The following is a 27,269-nucleotide window of genomic DNA, read 5'->3' as shown; positions in this document are numbered from 1 at the left end:
CATAGAATGGAAGAATCGATATCGATGATAACCAATTTCAGATTATTCAATTTTCCAGACTTATTTACATGAATAAGTTTAATTCATTTACATTTGACAATATTTATATATTTATATTATAAATATATGTATCTTATTAATTATTATTAATTATATTTTATAAAATCAATTAAATTTTATTACTAAATTTAATACTAAAATAATACAAAATCATATTTATCAAATATAATTTAATTATTATATATTATTAATAAAATATCAAATAATCAATGATATAAATCTTGACAAAATGAAAATATTCAATCAATTGTTAACAGATATTAAAACTATGTAATTAAATCTTTAGGAAAATTAGCGAATTACAAAATATTATTTTAAAATATGAAATAAGAAATATATTTTTAAATAGGAAATATATTTTTTGTATATTAATTTATTATTATTAATTTAATTATTCAGATTTTTAATATTAACTTATTATTTTTGCGATAAAGATTGATAAAGATTGGTAAAATGAACAATATCAGTACAGTTGAAAAAAATAATTGTAATATGTTTAACTCAAATCATAATTTTGTTTATATATATAATAGTTATGTAATTCAAATGATAATCATATAAGAATTTATGAAATTAATTCAATTAATTTATATTATTTAAAAATTAGTATATTTTTCAAATTTTATATGATTATTTTTTGAATTAATATTATTATAATTAAAATTCAATTTTGTATAGGACAAATTTAACATTTAATGGGATTTTTATTATTAAAATTTTAAAAATAATTTTTTTATAATTTTATAAATATAATGTAAGATAGATTTAACATTTAATGGGATTTCTATTATAAAATTTCTATTATGAAAATTTTTTATAGTTTTATAAATATTTCTAAAGATATTTCTAAAGTACTCTTCAAAATAAAATTGATTTTCTCTCTTTGTATATTTGATACAGCGCATAATTATATATAACATGATATGTAACATGTTAATTAAATACATTTTTATTATTTTTATTATTTTATTTTAAAAACTACAATATATCTTAATCTTTTAATTAAAAAATATAAATATTTAATTTTTTGTTTTTTGAGATATATACTTTATTCAAGGAAAATATGAAATTTATTTACTTGAAAATTTAAAAGAACGATTTAAAGTGACTTGTTAAATATGTTGCTTATAAGTTGGCACTGGAAAAATATAGAATTTAGTAAAATAAACCAACCTATATAAACATTCTTATAATTGGTTAAATTCATCTATTAATCTATTATATATATTCATCTATTAATTATTGCCAATAATATATGTTACATTTAATAGTTTATCATTTACACTTTTCAAGTGCCAACTTATCAGAATGGATAATATATATCAATTTTCAAAAAAAATGATATGAGAAATGTAATATATAACGGCATTTGAATATCTTCTTGCTATAGTTTCATTATTCTTAATATGCCTTTTTGCATATTAAAAAAAATATATATATTTTTAATATTAACAAATATAGATTTTACTAAGCATTCAATTTTTCTCTATCTTCAACGAAACCATTATAGTCCATTTCAATTGCATAATTTACTTTGTAATTATTTTGATACAAAACATTGCCTGATGATAGCAATCATAATTTAAATTCTGTAACTAATATTATGTTTTTATTTATTTATTTTTTTTTATTTATAATTTTATATTAAAATTTAATTTCAGTTTCAATGTTGTAATATTATTTTGAGTTGATTCGGTAATATTGAAAATAACAATAAAATAATCTTAATATTTTTGAGAGAAGTTTTATTATGTTAATAATAGGTTTATTTTGTATCTTCTTTATGATATATAAAGTTATGAGCGTATAAATTAAACATATTAATATATGAATATTTTTTTCATGTGTATAAAGATATAAAAATAAATATGGCTGCTTCTATTATCAGAACATATATTCAATCTAGGTATTTTGTATTTTTTTTGATGTTATAAATAACTAAATTTTTTTATTTATGAAATTATATAATATTTAATAAATATATATTTGTATATAATGTTTATTTCTATTATATATTTATTATACACAAATTGTAAACATAACCTTTATAATATAATATAATCTTAAATATTCAGTATTATAATATATTTATATATGTTTACATATATATGAACATATATTGTATAATGTATTTAATATATTTAATATTATTAAATATTTAAAATTTTAATTTATATATAGAATTGTATATTCTTTTCATAAATATAATCTATTTACAGTTTATCAAAACAAGTAATAGAAATTATATGGCGGGAACAAAATATAAATTGTATTTTACAAACCATGAATGTATTACATATTCATTATCAACATTATCATATTACACCAGTTTTTACTAAACAAAAAAAAGTTAAAGAAGATACAGAACTCGTATGATTTTGATTTAAATATAATTTATAAATATATTAAAATGTACATTTAATTTTTTATTAAAATGTACATTATATTTCAAATTATTTTCAGAATCTGCAAACAATATTTAATGAAGACAAATTAGATAATTTAATGGATAAACAGTTTAAAAATAAATCATTACCAGTAATAGAAATATGGGATCAAATGACAGTTAAAGAATTAGCAAATTCTGCCAAAAGGGATATTAATGATGTTTTAAATGTTCTTTATTTTATAAATAAAAATGATAAATATGAAGAAAATACTATTTTAACAACTATGCCTTTATTAATTAACGTAGTAAAGTATCTTGGTGGGAAACACAAATTCATATCAAAAAAAATTAAAAAAACTATGGAAAATAAAGATATTACTAAACGGTAGTATGAATTTATATGATTATTCACTTTAAAAAATAAATAAAAAATAAAAAACTTTTATCTAATTAGTTTGACTTTCTAAAATTTGAATTTTTTTTATTCTTTTTTTATTAATTTTAATCATTTTATACAAATTTTAATCATTTTAATTAGATATACTATGTAATATGTTTAATTTTATATAGACCTTTACCAAATGAATCTCAATTAATAAAACGACATCCAATTGTAACAATAATGGGGCATGTTGATCATGGCAAAACTACTTTACTTGATGCATTACGAAATACATCAATTGCAAAATCTGAATTTGGTGGTATTACACAATGTATTGGTGCTTTCGATGGTTGGTATTGAATTAATTATCTTTAAATATTTATTTTCAAATTTATATAGGATTATTATATAGGATACTTTTTATTTATAGCATTTAGCAGGATGAGCCTGTTTATAAAAAGTCAGAAACAAAAAATTTTAGAATATCTTTAAATAATTCATTTCCAAGAAAATTAATTATGAAAATTTATCAAGTACATATGAATTTAATATATAATAATAATTTAAATAATAATCTAATTGATGTATATTTTTATACTTATTTTATACTTATTTTTATAGTATAATGTTATGATTTATTATTGATTATCGTATCTATTATTACTTGTTTATTATTGATATAAATTCTTTTATAATATTTAAATAATATAGTTTATTAATATTAATATATATATATATATATATTATAATTTTAATATAATAGTTCATTTAAATATTAATTTCAATTATTTCATAATATTTAAATATTATCAATTTGAATCATTTTCAATATATTAATTTTAGAATTAAATGAACAAATTCTTTATTATCATAAATTATTTTCAAAATAAAATGTTAAAAATAATAGTAAATAATAAAAATAAAAAAAATAATAAAAAAAATAGTAAATAAATCTTATTAAAAAAATGTATTTCTTTATTATTTATTTTCTTTTTTTTTATAAAGAATCATATCTTGTTCCATAATATTACAAAATTAAATTTTAATTTAATTAAGTATTATTAAAATGTCATTGAAATATAAATAGTGATAAAATATGTTAAATTATAAACATAAAAAAAAGTAGGAATTAGTATAAAAATATATTTTTATATTTTTAATAAAATTATACTTAAATTATTGATATTTGAATTTTAGTAACATTGGAATCTGGAGAACGAGTAACATTCTTAGATACACCTGGACATGCTGCTTTCATTTCTATGCGACATAGAGGCGCGCATATAACAGATATTGTAGTATTAGTTGTAGCAGCTGATGATGGTGTTAAAGAACAAACTTTGCAAAGTATAGAAATGGCAAAAGATGCCAAGGTTCCAATTATTGTAGCTATTAATAAAATTGATAAACCTAACATTGACATTGTAATGTTTTAAAGTTTCAAATATTTTAAATTAAAGATAAAAAATTTGGAAACTTAAATCTACAATTTTTTTTATTTTTTCAGATTAAAGTCCAATATGAATTAGCAAAACATGGAATTGTAATTGAAGAACTTGGTGGTGAAATACAATGTGTTAAAATATCTGCTTTAAAAGGAATTAATTTAAGAGAATTAACAGAAGCTATAATTGTACAAGCTGAATTAATGGATTTAAAAGGAGATCTTGAAGGTTTAGTGGAAGGTGTTATTATTGATTGTAGTAATCATATTGGACGAGGAAAATTAGTGACAGCTTTAATCCAACGTGGTACTTTGAAAAAAGGATGTTTATTAGGTAAAATGTATTGCATTAATTTTTATAAAATTAAATTGATTAAATTAATTTTCATTAATTGTTTCTTTTTAAAAATAGTATCTGGAATAGCATCTGCAAAAGTAAGAAGTATGTTTAATGATTCTGGTAATCCTATCTTAAAAGCTAAACCATCCGAAGTAGTACAAATTTTAGGATGGAAAGAATTACCTGATGTTGGAGATGAAATATTAGAAGTAGAAAATGATAAAATACTACAAGAAGTTATAAAATTTAGACAAAAACAACGTGCTGAAATTTTAGCTAAGGAACATAAAGCAGCTGCCGATCAAAAATTAGAAAAACATCTCATAGTAAATTTATATTTTATAAAAATAATTTATGAAAATAAAATTTATATATTTTTATAATTACAGGAATATAAGAAAATGTTAAAAATAAAAAGATTATTTGGAAAAGATAGAAAAATAATGGATATGGTGAGAGAAAAGATAATCGAAGAAAAGAGAAAAAATAAAAATAAAAATCTTACTCCTGCAGTTAATATTATTGTAAAAGGTGATGTGGCAGGAAGTGTTGAAGCATTACTAGATATTTTTGATACGTATACATATGATACAATATGCCAGTTAAACATTGTTCATTATGGTATAGGATTTATTACGCAATCGGATATAGAATTAGCGAATACATTTAAAGGTAACATTTTAAAAGAATATTCTAAATACATATTATTATTATTATAAATACAAGAATCATTATTTATCTTTCTAGCAATTATTTATGGATTTAATGTAAATGCAACTAAACAAATAAAAGATGAGGCTAACAAAAAAGGCGTATCTCTTCGATTTTATAATGTTGTATATAAACTTATTGATAATATTAAAAAAGAAATTTATGATATCCTGCCTGAAGTTGATGTTGAAGAGATATTAGGTAATAATATAATAATAATATAAATATAACATATAAATTATAAGTAATAATAATAATTTCTCATTATTTTCAAATATAGGAGAAGCAAAAGTATTGCAAAATTTTGATATAAAAGATAAAAACAAAAAAGTAAATGTTGCAGGTTGCCGTTGCGTTAAAGGTATTCTTTTAAAATCTGGATTATATCATGTACTAAGAGGAAATGAAAATATTTATTCAGGTAATAACAGAAAATTAAAAAATTAATATATTAATTATTGTTATTAGTTTGAAAAAATTATATTATTATTTATTATTTTTTATTTTTCATTTTATTTTATTTTTTATTAAATTAATACTAATATTGAATTAAAACTATATATTTTGTATATTTTTATTAAAGAATTAATGATCATAATATTTGAAAACTGTAGGAAAATTAATATCAATGAGACATTTAAAGGAAGAAGTGTCATCGATAGAAACAAATTATGAATGTGGTCTTAGATTTGAAGATCCAATGATATCATTCCAACCTGGAGATACTATTATTTGCATCAATATAAAAAGACAGAAAGAAAAAATTGAGTGGGATCCAGGATTTTAATTTAGTATTATTGTATTTATATATGGATAATATAAAATAAATAATTACAAAACATTGGATTGTCTTCTACTTTATTAATGAGAAATTAAATTATTTGTATAAAATGCATTTTTACAAAATGTAAGTACAAATTTCTTTATTATTGTTTTGTGATGCGATATTTTAGTTTTCATATTTCATCATTTTCTGAATCAAATTTTTGTTCTTTTTTTGAAATAGATATAGATAAATTTTATTATGAGTTATCATATTATTTATAGTCAATTATTCGTGAATTAATTTCTTTCAAAAGGAAACTTATAATGTTTTATAATGTTTCAAATACGTAAAATTATATTATTTTAAACATTTCAAAATTTTAAATTTCAGTACAAATTTCAATAGTAATTTTTCTAAAATATCTTATCTAAAAATAAGAATATATAATTATGAACAGTGTTAAGAAGCATAAGTTTCTCGAAGACGACGTTGAATATGATGGTACGCAGTCATAACACCGCGTTTTTTTTTCTGTAAACGACATGGAGCTGGTTCTTGATTAGTTTTTACAATTTTTGTATCTAAAGGCTCAATAGGAGTGTTAGTATCTGGATGTACAAAAAATGCAATGGAATGACGACCTCGACCACAGTGTTCTGGTACAACAACTCTGTGTCTTAATGCTTGTAATTGATTGTTTGTCCAATTTGCTAATATATCGCCAGTTTTCACCAAAATAGCGCCTGGAAGATGACCAACTCTTCCCCATCGTTCTCCATACGGAGACTGTATTTCTAGACCACCTTCGCAATCCTAAAAATAATTAGATTAGAAAGATTAGAATAATTAGATTACTAAAAGTTATTTTTAATTTTATAAAAGTTATTTTTATTATATTATAATATATATTTTAATGAATTAAAAAAATTTAAATAAAAATTATATATAAATTAAATTTAAGCAAAAATATCCATATAAGTTATATTCTCTAAATATGAATTATATTTGTAAAAATTTATCTACTTAGATTTTTTTTAATTATAAGATTATCTTTTACAAAAGTACTTTAATTTGTTAATATCTGAAAATGGAAAAGGATATAACTGATGCTAAACATAATCACATATTATATTAGCATATATTTATTTTATTATTAAATTTTACAAATTTTTTTTACCTGTGCTAATAAAGTGAAAGTTCCATAATCACAATGAGCGCCACAACGAGCCAATCCTGGCGCCGGTGCACCAAGAGGAGGGTAGTAAAGAAGACGAAGAGTTGATTCGTTTCCAGATTCCAGCATGCGCGAATGCTTCGAGAGCAGGAAATCAGGGGATTGCTCTAGGCCCACGGCCAGAGCCTATAAGGTATAGATCACATACATTGGCCCCTATTTTTATTTTATAGTACCTAATGGCTGTAAAGCAACCGAAGAAACCAATCATGTTAGTTTGTTTATTGGACAGATTGGTTTATAAGGTTACTTACAGTTAAGGAAATTCGTTTATGTAAAATAAATAAATAAATAATAAAATAAAATAAATAATTTTAAGACTTTCGAATTGTTATCAATTTCGAATAAATATCAATGAAGAAAGAAAAGAGAAGTATATTTATAATTGTTTTAAATGTTGCATAATTTAATATAGAATATTGTATAATTTAATGTTATTAAATAATAATCAAATGAATTTGATTAATTTCATAAAAATTCTTTTTCTTAAAAATTTTTAAATTAAAAAATTAAAAAGCTTAAATTCTTTATCCAAATAAATGAAAAATCCATTTTTAGTTAAATATTTTGATAAAAAGATCGAATATAAATATTTTATTGTTTTTCATTGAAATTAATAAAGAATAATATAAAATATTGGATCTTGTAAGTTAGATTCGAAAACATTATTTGTGTGTGTGTGTGTGTGTGTGTGTGTGTGTACATAGATTAAAAAATTAAAATTAATAACAATTTAAAAAGTGATATTACAGTTAAAAGCATAGCAGACAGTTGTTTAAAATCTCGAGCAAGTTCGTTGACTGCTAATCTGAAACCAGGCACTTCTTCATCCGGAAGAGTTCCTCCGCATCCAATCACATTGAAAACATGTCGTGCTTCTTTTTCATCAGTATATCTATAATAAAAATCGGTAAAAAAAAACAATAATTTTAAATAATATTATTTAATAAAATCGATTTAAAATCAATCAATATTTTATTAATAATTGTAAATATAATCTTACTTTGACGGTCCTGGCTTCACGTATCCATAATTGCCCATAGGATTACGTTCATATTTAGTTCGAACATCTTCTGAAAGTTCACAGAATGCATCGAAAGCTCTATAGGCCGCCTTCATCTATAAAAATACATAACAATTGTAGATTTTATAAAAAAAAAATTTAAAAGATCAATGATTAAAACATGATAGAAACAATTGTATATTACAATTATATTTCATTGAATCAAGCATTATGTAATTAAAATTTTCATATCAGAAACCTTGCCAGGTAATAACCTTGAGATATCGATAAAACTGATGACGTCGAATTTTTCATCACAGTGATGCGTGCTATTTTTGTTATCATAACCAGCTGAATTGCGGAATCATAAAACCTACATATCATCTTATTGACTGAAGAAGATATTCATAACATATATTCAAATGATAAAGGAAAATATATGAAAAATATAAGATAAAAAATAACATTTTGTTATGAAAGTTGAAGAAAGATTGTATAGAAAAATTCAAGAATAATAATAATAATTTTTTAATAAAATTATTACGATACACAATATACAATATTTTATTTGATAAGAATTGATAAAAAAAATATAATAATTTTTAATATATATTGAATGGAATTACATTATTAGTTTGATTTCTTTTCGTTTCTTTCAGAGAACTATATCTATTGAATTCTAATGATTCTGTTTCAAATATTGTTGAGAATTTTAATGGATGTATATCATATATATATTAAAAAAGATAATTAATAAAAAATAAATTATAAATAACTTATTAATGGAATAATTTAAAATTGATTTAAATAAAAATAGAAAAGTTGAAAAAAAATCCATTTATAAATCGTTCCAAATATTTGTTTCTTTTAAATTAATCAATAATTGGGAAAGTAAAATGCATGCATCAAATGAATTAAATAAATTAAATCTAGACATAGAGATAAATACATGAATCTATTTAATAATTGATCATATGCATTATTTTTTTTCTTTTTCAAGAATGAATTATCTTGTAAAAATATAATATACCAATCATGATAACGTTTTTTTTTTTTGAGGATAAGAAATCTCGTCAACTTTAGCAAAGTTATCATATAAGATCCACTTATTGTTTTATCGTCTGTTTTATAATTCGTCGTGATATATTGTCATAACGAAAATATTGTGAAATCTTCATTAATACAAGATGAATTGAAAGTTGCAAAACTATTTAAGATCATAATAATCTTCATTTTCATTATGAATTATTTATTATTTATCAAATGAAAACATTTTTCAATTAATTTTAAAAAATAATATAACTCTCCTTCATTTGGCAAAAATGGACTTTTTCTATGATTGTTTGTCAACATATAGATATGCAGTTTTATTGTTTGAGATATGATGATGTTAAATTGCTTGTATTGATAATGAAACTGAAAAATTTATTTTAAAATAAAGAACTGTAAAAAATATAATAGAAAAAGAATAAAATATTTTTGAGAAAGTTCAAAATATAAATTACGAATATCTGCACATGATTTTTTTAAAATAATATGAACAATTAATTAATTATTATAAATAAATTATAAATAATTTATGATTTTTTAATCATTCTGTGTATTGTACATAATTTAACGAATGGTAGAAAATTATTTTTTAATTTCATCTTTTTTCTTCTCTTTGAAATTGCTCGACTTTTATACACTTTTTCTTCGATAGCGGTTTTTTGTTGTAAGTACTTCGCCTTGACTTCTTTTATTCTGTTTCTATGCGAGTAATTTTGTAAGTTAACCGAGGACATGAGTTTCGTTACAAGGTAAAATCTCGTGTAAGCGTGTAATACGATCGAAAGTACGAAGAAAGAATTTGTATGACTATCAAAACTTTATTTAATAAATTTGTAACTAGTAATTGATAAGTAGATACACACACACACACACACACACGATTTATTCAATAAATTATTCAATAAAATTATTATTAACAACAATAATTTTATTATTTGTTATTAATTGAATAGATTTAAATTATTAATGAATGAATTTTTATATTCCAATTATATTTTATTAATAAAATTATTACGACAACGATGAATTATTTATGATAAAATTCGTAGAACCTACCAAGTTAAATATTTTTTTTAAAACTTAAATTAGTATCGAACTGAATAGTTGAAATAATAGATTTAAGTTTATTTTATAGAATTAAGCAGTTGATATCCCAGCTGGATATATATGGCTATAGGGCTCTGATTATCGAAACGAATCAAGTATCCGAAATTTGAGTCGAGCACTTTTCTTACTTAAAATGAATCAAGTGCTTGAGACGCGAGTCGAGTAAACTCTCGGAACTCAATTATTTGTGTAAGTACTTTGCGATAGCGAGTAACTTGAAATATCCGAATATTGATTCAACATCTTTATTTCAAATTTAATTGTAATTAAAGATACGAAAATTTAAAATAATTTAGAAACGATGTTTGTAATTTTCAAATATAATATATTATATTAATTGTAATAATATTATAGATGATTAAAAATTATGCGAAATCAATATCGATGAAAAATACGTACCTTGCATTCCGGAATGCCATGGTTGACGAGCAAAGCTAATCCTTTCTCGGATAGCGCTCTTACCAGTTTCGAAGACACTTGCTTCACGACACCCTTCTGAGGACATCTCTCAGTCCCTACAGGAAAAGAAAAGCGAAAAGAATAAGAGAAAGAACGGGGAAAAAGAAAGAGAAAAGAGGAGGAGGAAATACAAGTATATATTTAGGGATTTCCATGTACGTGTCTTGTTCTTGTCAAAGATGATTGATCATTGAAGTAATTGCCTTGAGTATTTTTAAATTTTCAATTTATTTTTTACATCAGTCTTAATAAACTCGTTAAATAAAAATTGAATTTTTTATAACTACTTTTGTCAAAATAAGAAATTAAATTATTCAACTATCCGGATTTTTTCCAAAATTCAAATTTCTAAGATTCAAACAGATAATCAAATTTGTGCTCTTCTCTGTTTCAAAATCAAAATTTAATATCTTTTTCTCCTAACAAGACAATATAGTATTTTCGTACGATAAATACGTACGATAATACTACGAAGTCATTCTCCTTACCCCGTTACCCGTACGTATCGATCATTTCTTTCATTCATGGATTGCTGCTCATTGATAGACACGCGGTTATCGGCATGCAGAATGCAAAAAGATGAAAACACTTTTCCTCTTAGGAAACTTACTGTTAGAGCTACGCTGACAAAGAGCGATAATCTTGATGTAAATTGTGCTTTATCTTTTTTGTGATACGTGGCGCGAATAGATATTGTTCTTTCAACAAATTATTATTTTTAATTAATAAATTGCATACATATATACATATTTATTTATTTATAAATTATAAGAATCCATTGATGGATAAGTTTTAATTTTAGAATTAATTTGAAATTTTCGACAATTTAAAATTTTTATATTTGGACGATAAATTTTACGTTACTTTTCTTTGTTTAATTTATAAAAAGTATTTTTCAAAATCTTTAAGCATTTTTTTTAAATTTTAACTTTAATTATAAAATTTTGTTTATTGATTCATGTAACTTTTTTTTTTTATTTTGAATTGGGAATCTTTTATTTATATTATTTATCTATAATATGTATCGTCTTTTATCTTTTTATTTTGCCATCTCTTTCAAAAAAATGCATAATTTATGAAATATAAAAATTAATATATATATATATATATATATATATTATTACATGTTGAAATATAAAGCATGAAATATGAAATTGTTTAAATAAGAGATTTATTAAATTTTTATTTTCTGGTAGAATTATAAATTTCGCAATATTTATGAAAACATGCAGTTTTACGCATGATTTTCAGCTGTGAGAATGATTTAAACGGCCACGGTGATAATTAATTCCACGACAATTATTTATAGAGATCAAATTCCTTGATGACGTATTATAATCCGGTTGTATTATATTGACGAATAACAACGAGAATCGCTTGAAAACGTGTGGATAATACGATCTTTACCGTGACACGACTTCTCCAAACCATTTTTAATCGAATAAAAAGAAACTATGCAGAAATAACAAACTCGTGATTTAAAATTTCACATTTATATCTTTTATAACACTTGTGTCTAAGTATAATCATTTCATAATGATATTCTAACGTTTTTAAAATGTAGAATATTGGATTTAGATTTAGAACTTTTCTCTATTAGAATTTTAAAAAGACTTTTTTTTTTTTTAATGAAAAAACATTATTCGAAAAAGTTACAAATAAAATAAATTTTTTTTAATTCGAAAATATTTATTTGAAATTCTTTTAAAAAAAAGTTGGAAAGTTTTATCTTATTCTTTTAAAAAAAGTTGGAAAGTTTTATCTTATTTTTTTATCTTATTCTTTTAAAAAAAAGTTGGAAAATTTTATTTCATTCCTTTATCTTATTCTTTTAAAAAAACTTGGAAAGTTTTATCTTATTGTTTTATCTTTAAGTATCTATCGTCAGAAATAATTATACTATTAAACTCCTTACAAATTTTGCTTGTGAATGTTATTTATTCGTCTAATTTTTAGATAGCTAGAAAAAATTAAAATTATTCAAGAATTTAAATGAAAAAAAATTTTGTATAAATTTAACAAACTATCGTAAACTTTAATGATATAAGACATAAATTTTTCCGATTCTCTTTGATTAAAAATGTTAAAAAAAAAAAAAAAAAAAAATGCGACTTGCAAGAAACGAAGTTCACGTCTTGATCTCATTTTTCGCAAGATACCGATAAGAAACGTTATCACGATTCACGCACGATGCGCTCACCGACAGATCTTGTTTCAACGCCACGCGGCGACGATGACGATTGCTTTCTCGGGGCTTCTTCGCTCGTGAGAACGTGATTTCATTTCGCGACACGAGAGATCGTGTAAAAATCCACTGCATGAACACGTTTCCTCTTACACAAAGGTATATACGCATACATATTCCCCATCAATGTCAACAAATTTTGCGCCAGGTGATCGTAATTGGAATAATCGGCAATCAAATCGATTTCTATCTTTATCGCTTGATAACTGATACTGAATGGAGAGCTCTAAACTGTCTCTCCTTAATTAAAATGTCCCGATCTTAACCCGATTCGAAATATTTGAAATGAATCATTGATTTCCTGCGGTTTTTATTTAAACAAAAAAAAAAAAAAAATTAGAGTATACAAGTACAAAAGAAAGAATTAAAAATCTGTCGAACTTCAAATATATCCACATATCTCGAAAAATAATAAAATAACGGATAAGATATTTTAACTTAAATAGGGGAATATATTTTTGAAACGTATTACATCATACGTATGAATTAATTTTTGCATTGATTAATAAACGTTTTTTTTGAAATCATTTTCATTTGTGAATATTTATAAAATTGTCCATTGTTCTATTCTTTTATCCATTTCAAAAAAAATTGGAAAATTTATAAATCAGTTTTAATATAAAATCGGCCCAGTTCGCATCTCAAGTGTTCCAATGCCTGTATTTCGCATATAGTTTGCTATTTCTGTGACAACTCGACAGACAGAAAAAGAAAAGAAAAAGTAAGAAGAGATGTTGAAGTAGACGAGAAGGGAGAGACGAGAAAATAGATCTGTTTCTTCTTTGAGTTTCTATGTCCTTCTGGTTATATTCAAGGAATACAGTAGATCACGTTGTGCAAAAATCAAAAATGGGAAGAATTTTTTCCCGTGAAATTCTGTGCATCGTGTTATCAGTTTTATTTCCTTGTAGTTTCGTTTCATGGAAAAATAATATGAAATCGTTTGAATATTTCAGGGAAACGTGATTACCGGAAAAAAATTGTTTGACTAAACAAACTGAAGACCGCGTTGTTAAAGATTTAACAATATAACGATGAAACTGTTGGAAATTTTTCTACGTATTAATTAATTTTCGTATTAAAAGTGTTAATAACTTGTTTTTAATATTTCCAACGTGACGTGATATTAAGTTTAAATTTTCTCCTCGATATGAAACATATTGAAAAAAAAAAAATAATTGATCGTTTATTTAAAGATTATTGAAATTAATAAACGAGTCATTAATCTCAAAAGGATCAAGTTGTTATTATTTTTCATTTTTCGAATAATTATTATTTAAGCCTCTGCGATATAAAATTTTGAAAATCTCTTCGTATATTTCACGTGTTTTAAAATTCTTTGATCGACGTTCCTTATCGAAACTTTATCTGTTATCGCAGAAGAAAGTTAATTTAATTTTTTTGTGACATTTTACTCGACTAAATAATACAATAATAAATTTATATTACTTTGAAAATGTTTGAGAATTAAATTATTTTATTACGATTCAAGTTTCTGGAAATTATAGGAAGATTACATATTTGAGAAGATTATTGTTCCTCTCTTTTATTTATATACTGAAAAATAATTGAAATTAATGGGACAGACATTAAGAAAATAATATTACAATTAACATATTTATAATTCTCTGCACGTTTATTAAAACATGTATAATTAAAACAACTTCTAAAAGTGCTTTACAATTGATTTTCACTCAAAACGGTGAATAATCTTTGCCGTTATTCGCAACATATGTTTCACAAGATTTTCTACTTTTCAAAATATTTTTATCCATCCATTGCAAAGAAATTGCGCAATTTTTATTTTTCGCTACAAGAAATTACGATTTTAATCTGAACATCGATCGAAACTTCTATAACAATATATTTTATTATTCCAAACAATTTAATATCTTAATACGTAGTTAGGATTTATCAAATATCTCGAGAAATCGTTTCTTTGTTCTCCAAATATTCTTCCAAGTTAAATATTTGTGAAATGATAATGAAAGGACAATATAATTTTCAAAACTTTCTTTACAACTTTCTTTAACCGTTTAAATTTTTGATAAAATAATACGAGGATAACGGATAATCAGGAAAAATTTGCATCCAATTTATGTTGCTTTTCGTGAAATAGTTCGACAAACATCCAGGTAGGATACTAACCGACTGAACAGGTCAATCTCCGTTAAAATTGGCTTTAACGGTACTTTTACGAGTTACCATTATTAAATTTTTGTAAAACTGTATATCAATTAACGTTACAAAGTAATTTTATCATGATTCTTGAATTTTTATTTATTTATTTATTTTTTTACAAACCGAAGAACTTTTAACATTTTATTTAAAGAAAATTGAATTATGTAACTTTCATAATTCCATGAAGATTAGATGTACAGTTAATTTCAAAAGTACAATCTCTTGAATGTACTTAATTTTTAACATACAATTCTTTATCGTATATTGTATTCTTATTTTAAACTATTATCAGAATGTAGAATAAAATAATAAATATATTATACATCAAAAATTGTGATATAGAATTTTATAAAATATACCAAATATCCAATATGAAATACCATGTGATCAATTATTGTATTATTTGCACATTTTTTTTTAAAAATCAAAATTGATTTGTTTTTTAAATAATTGGTTAAAATTTGACAAGTTCGATATAAGAGATCAAATGAAACTAAAGAAATAAATAATAAATAAACAAATAAATAAACAAATACATAAATAAATAAATAAATAAATATCATAGATTGTTGTAATCTCGTATGTTTCATGTAAGAGATTAGATTAAGTTAAGCTAGATAACTAAAAAAATCATTTCGATCGCTAATTTTTATTTTTAACGAAGAAAATCTAATTTATTATAACGCTCATATCTATTCTGTTCGATTTTCCATTTTGCGTTCTATTATAATAGAAAATATCTTGAAGAAAAATATATATCTTTTTTTTTTCGTGAAATCTTTTGTTTCATAAAATTTATCGACGAAGGTAAGATGATTGGTTAAAATATTAAACAAAGAAATGAAATATAGAAGGCGTGACATAAATTGCTGATAAGATTAAGTTGAAGAAATCTTTTCTTTTTCTTTTCTGCACTTTTTATTTCTTTTGTTTCATTTTATTGCTTTATCAATTTTTATTCTTTATTACGTTATATCTTTACTTTTTCTTCGTTATTTTTTTTTAATAACGGAAATACAGGAAGAGTTTTCACTATCGAACACCGAATGAAAACGGAAGGTAAACAAGATGCGAAACAAGATGATCCGATTACATTCAAAAGTGTTAATTGCTTTTAATGAATAAAAAATGAGCAGTAATCGCGATGGATTTGTTTCTCCATGTAAAAAAACGACGATGTCTGAGTCGATCATTTTCGTTATTTTTCTTCTTATTTAAGCGTATTCGTGACTCATTTCTTATGCAACATCGAGAGTTGGTGGAGTTAAAGGACCGTGGTTATAAAATTTTCACTTTTCGATAGCTTCTTATAATTTAAAATAAATAACTTTGTTGTAACTTTTGTTCATTATAAAGTAATTTTTAAAAAAAATTATTTTTATTTAAAATTTTTTTCAATTAAAAACTTTTCTTTTCTTAAAAAAAAAAAAAAAAAAAAAAACTTTCAAATATTTTAAAAAAGGATTAATATAAAAATTTCCGTATTATATCGCGTATATCGTGTATGATTATCACAAGATTCGATCGCAATGGAAACCACAGAGAATGTTATCGGAGTTGTCCACATTCTTTTTTTTGCCTTATTATTCCTACGATCAAGTGATCAAAAAAATAAATTGTTTACTCTCATATTTTAGTCATTATTATAAAATACAACAACAAAAGTACAACAACAACGATTTTAAGCCTAAGGAGACAGTGTGACTAAGCTCGTATCAATTAGCTATACCGAGAAAATTCATGCGAAATTCTGAATGGCAACGGTTTCCGTGAACATTAGCGCTGACGGAGGCGAAGGTCTTTCGTCACATGCCGTCGTAAATCGTCCCTTCCCTCTTCTAACCATCTGATCGTGTGTAATCGCTGTGCAGTAAATCAGCCGTTGGAAATCTATTGCAAATATCTATACTTAAGTTTTTTTTTTCTCATCATGTTGATCCTGGGACTCTTGTATCTCGAGACACCGCGGTGTGCATTCATTGTTCACGTGAAGACGTACGAAACGCAAACGAATAATTCGAACAATTGGTGCCAAGCGCAAAAAAAAAAAAAAAAAAAAAAAAAAAAAAAAAAAGAAAGAAAAAAAGAATGTCGTTGAAATGGTCGTTTCGCGAACCTTCGAGTATAAATTACCATTTCATCGTGACCACGACACGCTGACTTATCGAGACGTGGTCTGGATAATTTATGAGGATAATTTGACTGGAAAATCTATTGTCCACTAAGCGATTTGTTTTATCTTATAATGAAACCAAGCATTAGAATGATAAATATTATATAAAAAAAAAAAAAAGAAATCTATTCCTAATCTATTAACTAGTAATATTTAATTTGCAATTTTTTTTTCTTTTTTTTTCAATCAATTTACAATATTAAATCTGGCTTTTTAAATATTATGATTATGAAAGAAAATTCCATTACTTTATTTAATATTTTTTTATTTCTACTTTTTTTTTTGATAATATTTATTATTTCATTTAAATTTTTAAAAAAATTGATGCATTAGTGGTAAATTATTTTTTTAAATAATGAAAATTTTATTATATTATAAAGCATGGATTATAAAATATTTATTATCTCTAACCTTGTGACTTGAATAATATTTAAATAAATTTTATTTGTACTTAACTTCATAATTAAATTATATGGTTTTTATTAATCGTTTATTTTAAATTATTCAATATATTTTAAAGGTTAATATAATATACTATAATTATAATTTTATTTGTAATAAATTTTATAAAAAAATTTTATACTTCACAAAATTCTAAATGAAGATTGTTAGGCATAACGTGTTTTATCGTATATAAAAATAAACGTAAAAAAATATAGCGAATAGAATATGCTCGATAGTAGTTCGTATCATGACGTTCAAAATGAACGGTGTTAGTAAGCATGAGCTTATCAGTTAGGTGGACTGCAAAATTGTCTTTATCTATTGAGAATACGAATACACAATTCTTTTTAAACAGTGACAGACGAGATATTAAAAGACATCTTTACTTGGTAACAATATATAGTATACATATATATTTGATTCGTTTTACAAGGCGAAAGTATCGGTGAGACTGCCGGTACCAGGAGAAACTAGTGAAAATTTTCTCCTAGTCATGTGTGCACCCTAGAAATTGTTTTAAAATGATATTTGATTAATGATGGATCCAATAGAAATAAAATTCAATTTAAAAAATTATAAAATTTTATATTTTACTTATATAACACATGTACAATGGTTAAAGTTAAGATTCCATGTTGTCGATGATTTTCTAATATTACTGTTATTAATAGAACATTGTATATTCTTATATTGTTTTTTTTTATAATGATGAAGCGAATTCTTACGTTGATTATGTAAATTATAAAAGATAATTAATTATATAAGAACAATCTTTTTTTCTAGGTCGATATTTCAGAATATAATACGAAGTCCTAATAAGATATAAATTCTAATCTGTATCTCGTCTACGATACGATTACGTGTGAAAAGAAAAACAAATTACGTACGTTTTAAACACTGTATGACGTCGACTGACAACTCCACTTTTCATCGGGTTTCTCCTGAATATAAAATCTTACTTTGTAGAAAATTTTTTTTCTTTCTTTATTTTATTTTCTTTTAGATCTTATAAAAATATCTTAGATATCAATCACAAAAAACGATTGTTGACAATAGATTTGAAATAAAATATTTTGATAATGAAATAATACTTGAAAAAATGAGAAATTCAATGGAGAAAAAATTTTTTTAATAAAATATTATATACGTAGAATTACTTAATAAATAAAGATTCATGTAATTGAGGGAATCATATCGATCATATAATAATAAAAAATCGTGAAAAACTATCGTTACAAAAAATTTGTTGCAACATTTGTTGCAATATGACGCAATAAAAGATTACATATTTTTTTTTTACAAAAACATTTATAATGCATAAATATATGATTAAAAAAGAGAAAAAAATAAATATCAAAATTAATTTTCTCCCATTAAATAAAATTATATTATAATTTTACTTATTATTAGAAAGTTAAATGCGTAACAGATGCGTATAAAGTAAGACTGAATAGTAATAGAATAGGAAGCAGAAATTGCTTTCAATTAAATTGTAACCATACCAAACCAACTTTCAGGTAACACGAATATTGGTTACAGTTTAAAGCGTACGATCGCAACGACGAAAGTGAATTCAATGATAATGATCTACATTATTCATTCGTTAATATTTTAACCGTATACGAATAAATAAGTATATAATAAGTAATAATTGGTGCCAGCATACAGCACGTTTTTTTCCACTTAGCAACTATTATTTTATAGGTGGATCTGGCACAATATCGTACCAATAAAATTTCTGTTCTATCATTTTTTTAGGATCGTCACGTAAATTTATATCTAGAAAACATGATATCAAATCGTTCGACGAATATTTTTTTTTAGAACAATCGTTTTCTTATTAATATAATTGAGTCTTGGTCGGCCATCTTGCCGATTTCTAGTTAATTATTTTATGAATCGACGCTTGCTTGAATATATTTCATTCAAATAAAGAATGAAGTTATATTTTACTTCTATTTTAAATATATGTTAAAATGTTACCTTTTTTTTTATATATCTAGCAGTTTTTTAATTTTTTAATATACATTGTATATAATTGTATCAAAATTTTATTTTGTATTTGTAAAAGAAATAAATTGGTTAATTTTTATAAAATTTTGTAATTGATTAAATTCAACAAAGCATTATGAACAAAGTCAAAATATGAATTTTGAAATATTGAATTGACAATTATGACGATCTTCTTGTAAACCAGATGAAAAAAGATTTGTTTATTTTTTCGAGTTAAAAATGTTGTTTTTGACCAAAATTTGTTAATAATATTTTAGAATTTTATTATTTATACATACTTGAAATTTATATATCGTTAAATAAGTATCATCTATAGTTTTTTAATATTGTCTCTTTTTTATTATATTATCTTTTTAGACTATAAGTTATTAATACGATATATATTATCTCAATTGTTTTTAATATGCATTATTGTTTCATAAAAACCTCTTGCAATTATGAGAAGTATAAATTATTTAAATATTTTGTTTAGCAAAATGTTAAATATTCAATTTATCTTAACGATTTGTTTATTCATTGAGATTGAAAGCAAACAAAATTTATCAGTTGTAAAATTTTCCGTTAATATTATACTCTTTTTATAGAAGTATTATAAGTCGTTTTTTTAGAATTAAAATGAATTAAATATAATTCGAAATCGAATTAAATATAAAAATGTCGGCACTTCCCTTGATTTGATTACTATTATCCTTATTGACATATTTATTTACAAAATAATGCGTTAATGTATTCGAAATATTCAATTTTTTTTAAAAAAAAATAAATGTTTGTAAGTTGTGCCACTTTAAAAAGAAGAGATGCGATATGTTGGAAACAATTGCTACGTTCAATACAGAAATATATGTTTTTTTTATGTTATTATTTTTCAGTGGTTGGAACACATGATTAAAGTAACCGTCGACCTTGTTTACGCTCCATTCTCTGTTTTCTGCTTGAAAGTACATATATAACAATTTAACACGCGCAATTGACGATTTCAATTTTTTTCAGAGCTTTTGCTCCAGAAAGATGACCCAATTTCTCTAATTTTTTTCGCATCCCTTTCCCTTTCCACTTCACTGTATCTTCCGTTACACAACTATACATACAATTATTTATATCTCTTTATTTTTTGTTTCTTACTTTGTCGTTAATTTTTTATTTCCTCTTTCGACATTTTTTCAATCTTTATTTCTTTATCAACTTTATTCTTTATGATAGTCATATTTATTACGTGCCTAATTTTTTTTTAATTTAATTAGAATACAATTTTTTTTTTTTGGCAATTTTAATTTGATTAACATTGAAATTTTTTTTATACACTGGTTATACTATCGGTCATTCGTCTCGCATCACTTCCGCTTGCCATTGTTCGTCACAATTGATTCTTGGAAAACTTGATTGTATTTTCTAATTTATATTCACAAAACAATTTAAATACGAGATGCATCATAAAAAATAATTTATTTATAGATGGCAACCATTTTTTTTTTGCTAACAAAAACATAATTAATACGAACCAATGACTTTAATTCGATCGATAATCCAAGCGAGAATTTACGTGATTCTAATCAACATCATTTGATTGCATGTTCATGGTAAATAGTATTTGCGCAAGTACGAATTTTGCAACTTATTGCCTACGTATTTTCTCCGGATACTAAACGATCTCTCGCCATAATCTCGTCGCTTTGTGCATTCCGTGATTGACGTCGTGTGAAAGACGTTAAATGTGAAAACTTCGGAAGTATTTGTCGGAACGGAGAATGTGATTAGACAAAAAAAAAGAAAGATTTTGTACGAATAAATACAATAATTCATTATATATGTTTGCAATATTCTTATTATTAATATGTATGTATAGATTTTATAAAGAAAAGATTTATATAAAAGGATTTATATATTTCATCAACAAAATTTAGGAATTTATAGTAATGTCTCTAGTCCATTACTAGAGGAATTTTCTAGTAATTTTATTCTAGTAACTTGTGTATTGCATACGTGCAATATTTATTTGTTTGATTTATTATTATTATTTTTTTTTTTGTTAAACTTGATTGCTATTTTCCTTTCTCTTTTTTTTACGATTACCTCAAACAGAAAAAGTTTAAAAGTATTCATCGTTGAACTATGGACTAACAAACAGGATGGCGGCATTTCAGTGAGAAGGTTTTGAAACACGCGTCACGCTGTTTTTCCCGTTACGGACGCGAACACTATCGACCGAATTCTTTCATGATGATTGGCACGGAACAATTAAAAGCTTGCTGGACTTGTTTCAGTGTGAAGTGTTATATATACGATGCTTTATAGATCAACTCGTCGTGAATTAATGGAGGACCATAGGACAAATTATTTAATACAGCGGTTTCATTAAATTTATTACTTATAATGGAGAAGAATTTAAAATTATATTTAACAGTATTTATTAAACAAATTATTTATTTTTTTATATACTTGTATTGGTATGACATATGTATGTCATAATATGATGAAAAGATTATTAAATAAAAATAATAACATCGTCGATGAATAATGAGAAAATTATGAAAAATAGCAATTGATTGACATAATTATATTGAATCAATTTTCCTACAGTTCGTAGAATGCATTTAATAATTAATTTTAATGATATTTCGTAACGAACAAATAAAAAATTTACATTACTGAAGGTCTATTCTTGGGTTTGCGCGTAAGCATCCGCTTATTCGCGCCGTTGCATATCGTGGCCACGGGGGACAGGCACGTGTAATGTGCGCACATGTAAAAGAAAAAAAGCGCAGCGCTCATCTACATCAGTACATATATCGCACATGCGCGATGTGGACAAACAATTTCTATTCAGAATATAACCAAACAATGCGAAAAGTGAATGGAATCACATAACTTTGTGATTACGATCATGCAAGATATGTATAACATAACTCATGTATGTAATACAGTTCATATTGAAACATTTAGTTTTGTTTCTAATTAACATTGTAATATAATATATACACGTGCCCCTCAATTTAATATGTATTAATGTAAGTGTCAAAAAGAAGACATATTTTATCATTGAAAAATCTTGTCAAGGACAAGAAATTCCGGAACTATAAAATTATTTTTAAGATTTTTGTTTATAGGAACTTGTATTAATGAATAAAAAGATCAAATTAATCAACAATTACAATTTGGAAGAAATAAAAACTTATAAAAAATATGACAGAATCCAAATATTTCAATTACACAATTAAAGATAAATATTGATCAAAAATTATTGAACATTTTGGAAGAAGGTTGAAAAATTGCAATGAGTCATGTGACGGTTACTGATGCTAACTGTAATGACGATAATTAGTTATGGCTGCCTTCGTGTAATGAAAGTAAAATTGGGAACGCCAATTGAAATAAGAAGCGTAGAACAAAGAAGCAATGTCATGCATCCAATTATAAGCAGGGACGATTGTGTGCATTGATAAAAATTTTCTCGCGATTGCAATTGAGGTTAAGTACGTAGTACAGATTTTGCGCAATTGTTATTCAATGGCAGTTTCTTTGGAAAACATATTCTAAGCATTGTTCAACAAGTAGTTCTGATTCAATAGGAACCATATATATATATGTATATATATATACACCTGACATAGAGATCAAAGATGACTAAGGAAGTATATCAAGAATTTTAATTAACTTTACTCACATTATTTACATAATCGATGACTAATGTTATCATTGGAAGGATATTTCCGTATTGATTGTGATTTTAACATTTTTGAACGATATTATGTTTCTTCAAGACGATGCTAATATGCTAGCGATACTGTACGCGAATACGCGAGTCGTTGGCCTGTCACGATCGGCATCGAATATATATGTGTGGATAAAAACGAAAGAAACGGTTGAATTGAACCGAAATGAATATCTAGAATGAAACGAGAAACGACGGAACATTTCATAATAAATTGAAACGTTGCTAGTTTTTTATCTACATATATGATCATATATTTTATTGAAATTGTATGAAAATTCATATATTTTTGTACTAATTAACGATCAATATCTGCAATTGATAATTACAGAAATCAATTAAACATTAAAAATAGTAATATTTCCGTTATAATGTTAAGTATTGTTTAAAATATTTTAGAGAGTCTAATCACAATGAATAATTGTAATTCTAATTCTGTCAATATTGTATTTGTCAATAGAATCGTTGCACAAGTGTCAATGTGGTTTATCAATATTAGCAACTGAATGACTTGTTTGAACACCCGAGCTGCTATTGAACTGTTTGACTATCGTTTTCAATTCTCGAGTATAAAGGAATCAAAACATTATAGAGAAACAATAACAATTCAATTACAGATGATGCGAAGTGATTTATAGATAATAAAAAATGTCTTTTGTATTTAAATTATTAAAATTATATAAATAAAGTTTATTTCTTTTTATTTATTGTACTTATAATCAATTAAACAGATAAAAGAAAAAAAAATGACTCGATTGATATCACTATTAATTTAATTTATTTATTGTCATTATTATAACATAGTATATTTAAGTATTACTTTTATATTTAAATGAATTTTCTATAATAATATTAAAAATATAATAGTAAAAAACAAAATTAAAAACAGAAAAATTTTTCCAATCCAACAATAAATGACACATAAAGAATTATAAAAAAATACTCTTAATATTATGGTAAATTTTTGTTGTAAAAATAAATATAAATAGGTACATTACAGAACACCCTATATGAATCGAGGAGGGCGCCAAGGGAGGGGCCCTTCTTTGTGAGACGGGCTCTGACCTCAACGGATCGTTGGGCCCGAGGTAGGTGCCTCTGACTGTGAACAGCTAAGCTGTTTCTGTTGGTTTGCTTGTCTGTCTGGCCAGTTGCCTGGCCTCGTTGCCAAGCAACCGTAAAAGCGTCACCCTCTGAAACTTTAAAATTCCTTATACCGAATTCTCCAAACAACACTCGTGCACAACACGATCACGTTTTTCACGTGATAAAACAGTTGGTTTAAAAATACATGCGAAAGGCCAACGATTTTGTATCCTGCCAGTATATATTTAGAAAAGTACACGTATATATAGAATATCATTCGGTACGAAATCGACTGTTACAATAGAAGTATAGTGTAGATTGTTTCTTTGTGTTGGTATTTAAAAAACTTGTTCTCTCTGGTTAGAAAAAAAAAAGAATATCAACGTTTACTTTTTATATTTTATAGTCAATTTTTTTTCTTTACATGTACAATCGAGTGATCGATGATCGATATAACCATGAACTTTCGCGTGAAGTGATCATATCGAGTGAAACGGTCAGTCATTAAGAACGTTAGGATATCGTGTATATATCTTGTCGCGTATTACCACGTGCCTGTGCATTGCGGTTAATTTTAAGCTATGTCAATTTTGTAATACAGTTAATTTCGTCAAGTTGACCTATGATATTAAATGCGACATCTTACGATTTGTGACATCTTTCTCTTTTCTTTTTTACACATCGCAATTTAATTCACAGCGTCGATTGCTCGGTAATATTCAACGATTGATACAAATTTTGAATAAAACAGTGAAAACTTACCCATATGAGCGAGGTCGATGATCGGGATTTCACACTTGCTCAGAAGAGTCTCACAGGTTTGGGTTACAATCGGAGCACTCGTGCAGCAGCTCATCTTGCTTGTGGCTAGTTACTCGTCGAAATGAGATTTCTATTGCTGTCTTTGTCTATCTTGTTTCTCGGTTTTTCCTTCTTCGTTACACAGACTTCGGCTGCTCTCGCAATTTCGTATCTTGTCCCCGATCTTTCTGTTCCGTTCACTCGATTGCTTCTTTTTCGCGCGTGTTGTTTTTTCGTATTATTTCTTCTTCTTTTTCTTGATCTTTGTCGTTTACGTTCAATCAAATAGCACCACTATGGACGGAAAATATGTGGCTTGAGGTTGTGATGCTCGTGCACACTGCCATTTACCACGTGCGAACTCACCCACCTAATACAACCGCGATTCCGAATTCACTAAAATATCCAAGAAAAAATCATACTATCACTGCACACCAATAGAGATTCTTCGTTTAAGCTACAGCTGAATATACATTCTTTAACGAGAGAACGAAAGGAAAACTTGCAGACCTTACAATGGCGTTACCGGTTTTTTCTAAGAGGAAAGGACACAACTAGATATGATGTTACAGCAACCCTAACGGTAACCGTAAGAGACAAGTTTATTGTGGGGTTGGTGATGCGGCAGGTAAACGTATACGTGACTGTGAACTGGTGGGCACATGCTATGATATCGACAAGGTGGCGATTATTAACAAAGATTACAACAAGTACGATGTCTTCTGACACGCAAACGCTTCTCGACTGAACTAAGTGAACTAAGCGAACGCGCGCTTGGTAATCCGAATGAACCCGAACGGGACGAAGACTCACGATCACTAGTAGTGGGGATCGAAGAACAGCGCACGAATGTTTACGAAATTTACCGATCACACGTGTAAGAAAGAGTGGGGAGAGCGTGGCAATTTCGCGCGAATATTTGAAAAAGGAACGAATAAAATTAAGATTTTTGACTTTTATTCGAATATTTATAATGTTATTTACATCTTAATGTCGTAAAATACATATATTTTGATACTTTCATTTACATTAGGAAGTATTATTATTTTGCACGTAGATTATATCTCAAATATTAAGATTTAGAATAAAAGAATATTATCCAATGCGTTTCAGAAATGATAATACTCGATTTAATTTTTTATCGCAGAAATGCGAAAACAACATTAATTCTGAGAATCATGTTTATGTGTTAACGATTTCAGATTGATTTCAAAAATTTCAAAAATCGATACGATTCTCCGTACCGATAGCGATAACTTTATACATTTACATTATTCATAGTCTAACCGTACACTTATACAATATTGCCTACGTCTTACCAAACTATAGCTTATGTTAAATACTACATCTGTAAAATCTGCGAGACAGAACTTTACAAACCTGCGACAAGTCGTTTCGATAAAGATACGAAGTAATATCTTGCCTTATGTGCAACTTAGGTTTATCAATGCGTCTTCCACAGTGCTTTGAGTCGTACTGCACTCCAGTGGACGATCTTGAATTACTAAACGGAAGATTTGTCGATCCCCACTACGAACGCGGTTTTTCCCTCGCTAACTTCTCTGATCATTATAATTTTCTGTTTCATTATTATCAAAGACGCTTACTTAGCCTTGTCTTAGCGTCACCTCCACACCTTTATCACATGTCACGCGTTTTTGCGTTTCTTTTC

At 25.1% G+C, this 27,269-nt stretch overlaps 2 protein-coding genes across 4 annotated transcripts; one reads left to right on the top strand and one right to left on the bottom strand.

Annotated features, from left to right (window-relative positions):
• Positions 1-1,904: 1,904 nt before the first annotated feature.
• Positions 1,905-6,170, top strand: IF-2mt (translation initiation factor 2). 2 transcript variants are annotated; one of them, XM_026440520.1, is made up of 11 exons: positions 1,905-1,966; positions 2,280-2,430; positions 2,524-2,834; positions 3,020-3,180; positions 4,029-4,255; positions 4,339-4,609; positions 4,688-4,941; positions 5,005-5,287; positions 5,363-5,527; positions 5,607-5,747; positions 5,941-6,170. In XM_026440520.1, exons 1-11 carry the CDS (start codon positions 1,929-1,931, stop codon positions 6,111-6,113), a joined length of 2,175 nt encoding a protein of 724 aa, XP_026296305.1. In that variant the 5' UTR covers positions 1,905-1,928; the 3' UTR covers positions 6,114-6,170.
• LOC726318 (UPF0676 protein C1494.01) lies at positions 6,168-27,128 on the bottom strand. Of its 2 annotated transcripts, XM_006564195.3 has the most exons (7): positions 26,978-27,128; positions 25,559-25,993; positions 10,886-11,001; positions 8,330-8,445; positions 8,077-8,221; positions 7,270-7,452; positions 6,168-6,905 (listed from the first exon to the last, which is right to left on the bottom strand). In XM_006564195.3, exons 2-7 carry the CDS (start codon positions 25,650-25,652, stop codon positions 6,552-6,554), a joined length of 1,008 nt encoding a protein of 335 aa, XP_006564258.1. In that variant the 5' UTR covers positions 25,653-25,993; positions 26,978-27,128; the 3' UTR covers positions 6,168-6,551. The 2 variants fall into 2 exon arrangements, with proteins under 2 accessions (XP_006564258.1, XP_016767809.1); XM_016912320.2 differs by lacking the exon at positions 26,978-27,128 and having other exon boundaries at positions 25,559-26,406.
• Between the last annotated feature and the right edge of the window lie 141 nt (positions 27,129-27,269).

The sequence above is a fragment of the Apis mellifera genome, linkage group LG5, assembly GCF_003254395.2.
Source record: "Apis mellifera strain DH4 linkage group LG5, Amel_HAv3.1, whole genome shotgun sequence".
NCBI classification, from domain to species: Eukaryota; Metazoa; Arthropoda; class Insecta; order Hymenoptera; family Apidae; genus Apis; species Apis mellifera.
This window is presented reverse-complemented; position numbering and strand designations above follow the sequence as displayed.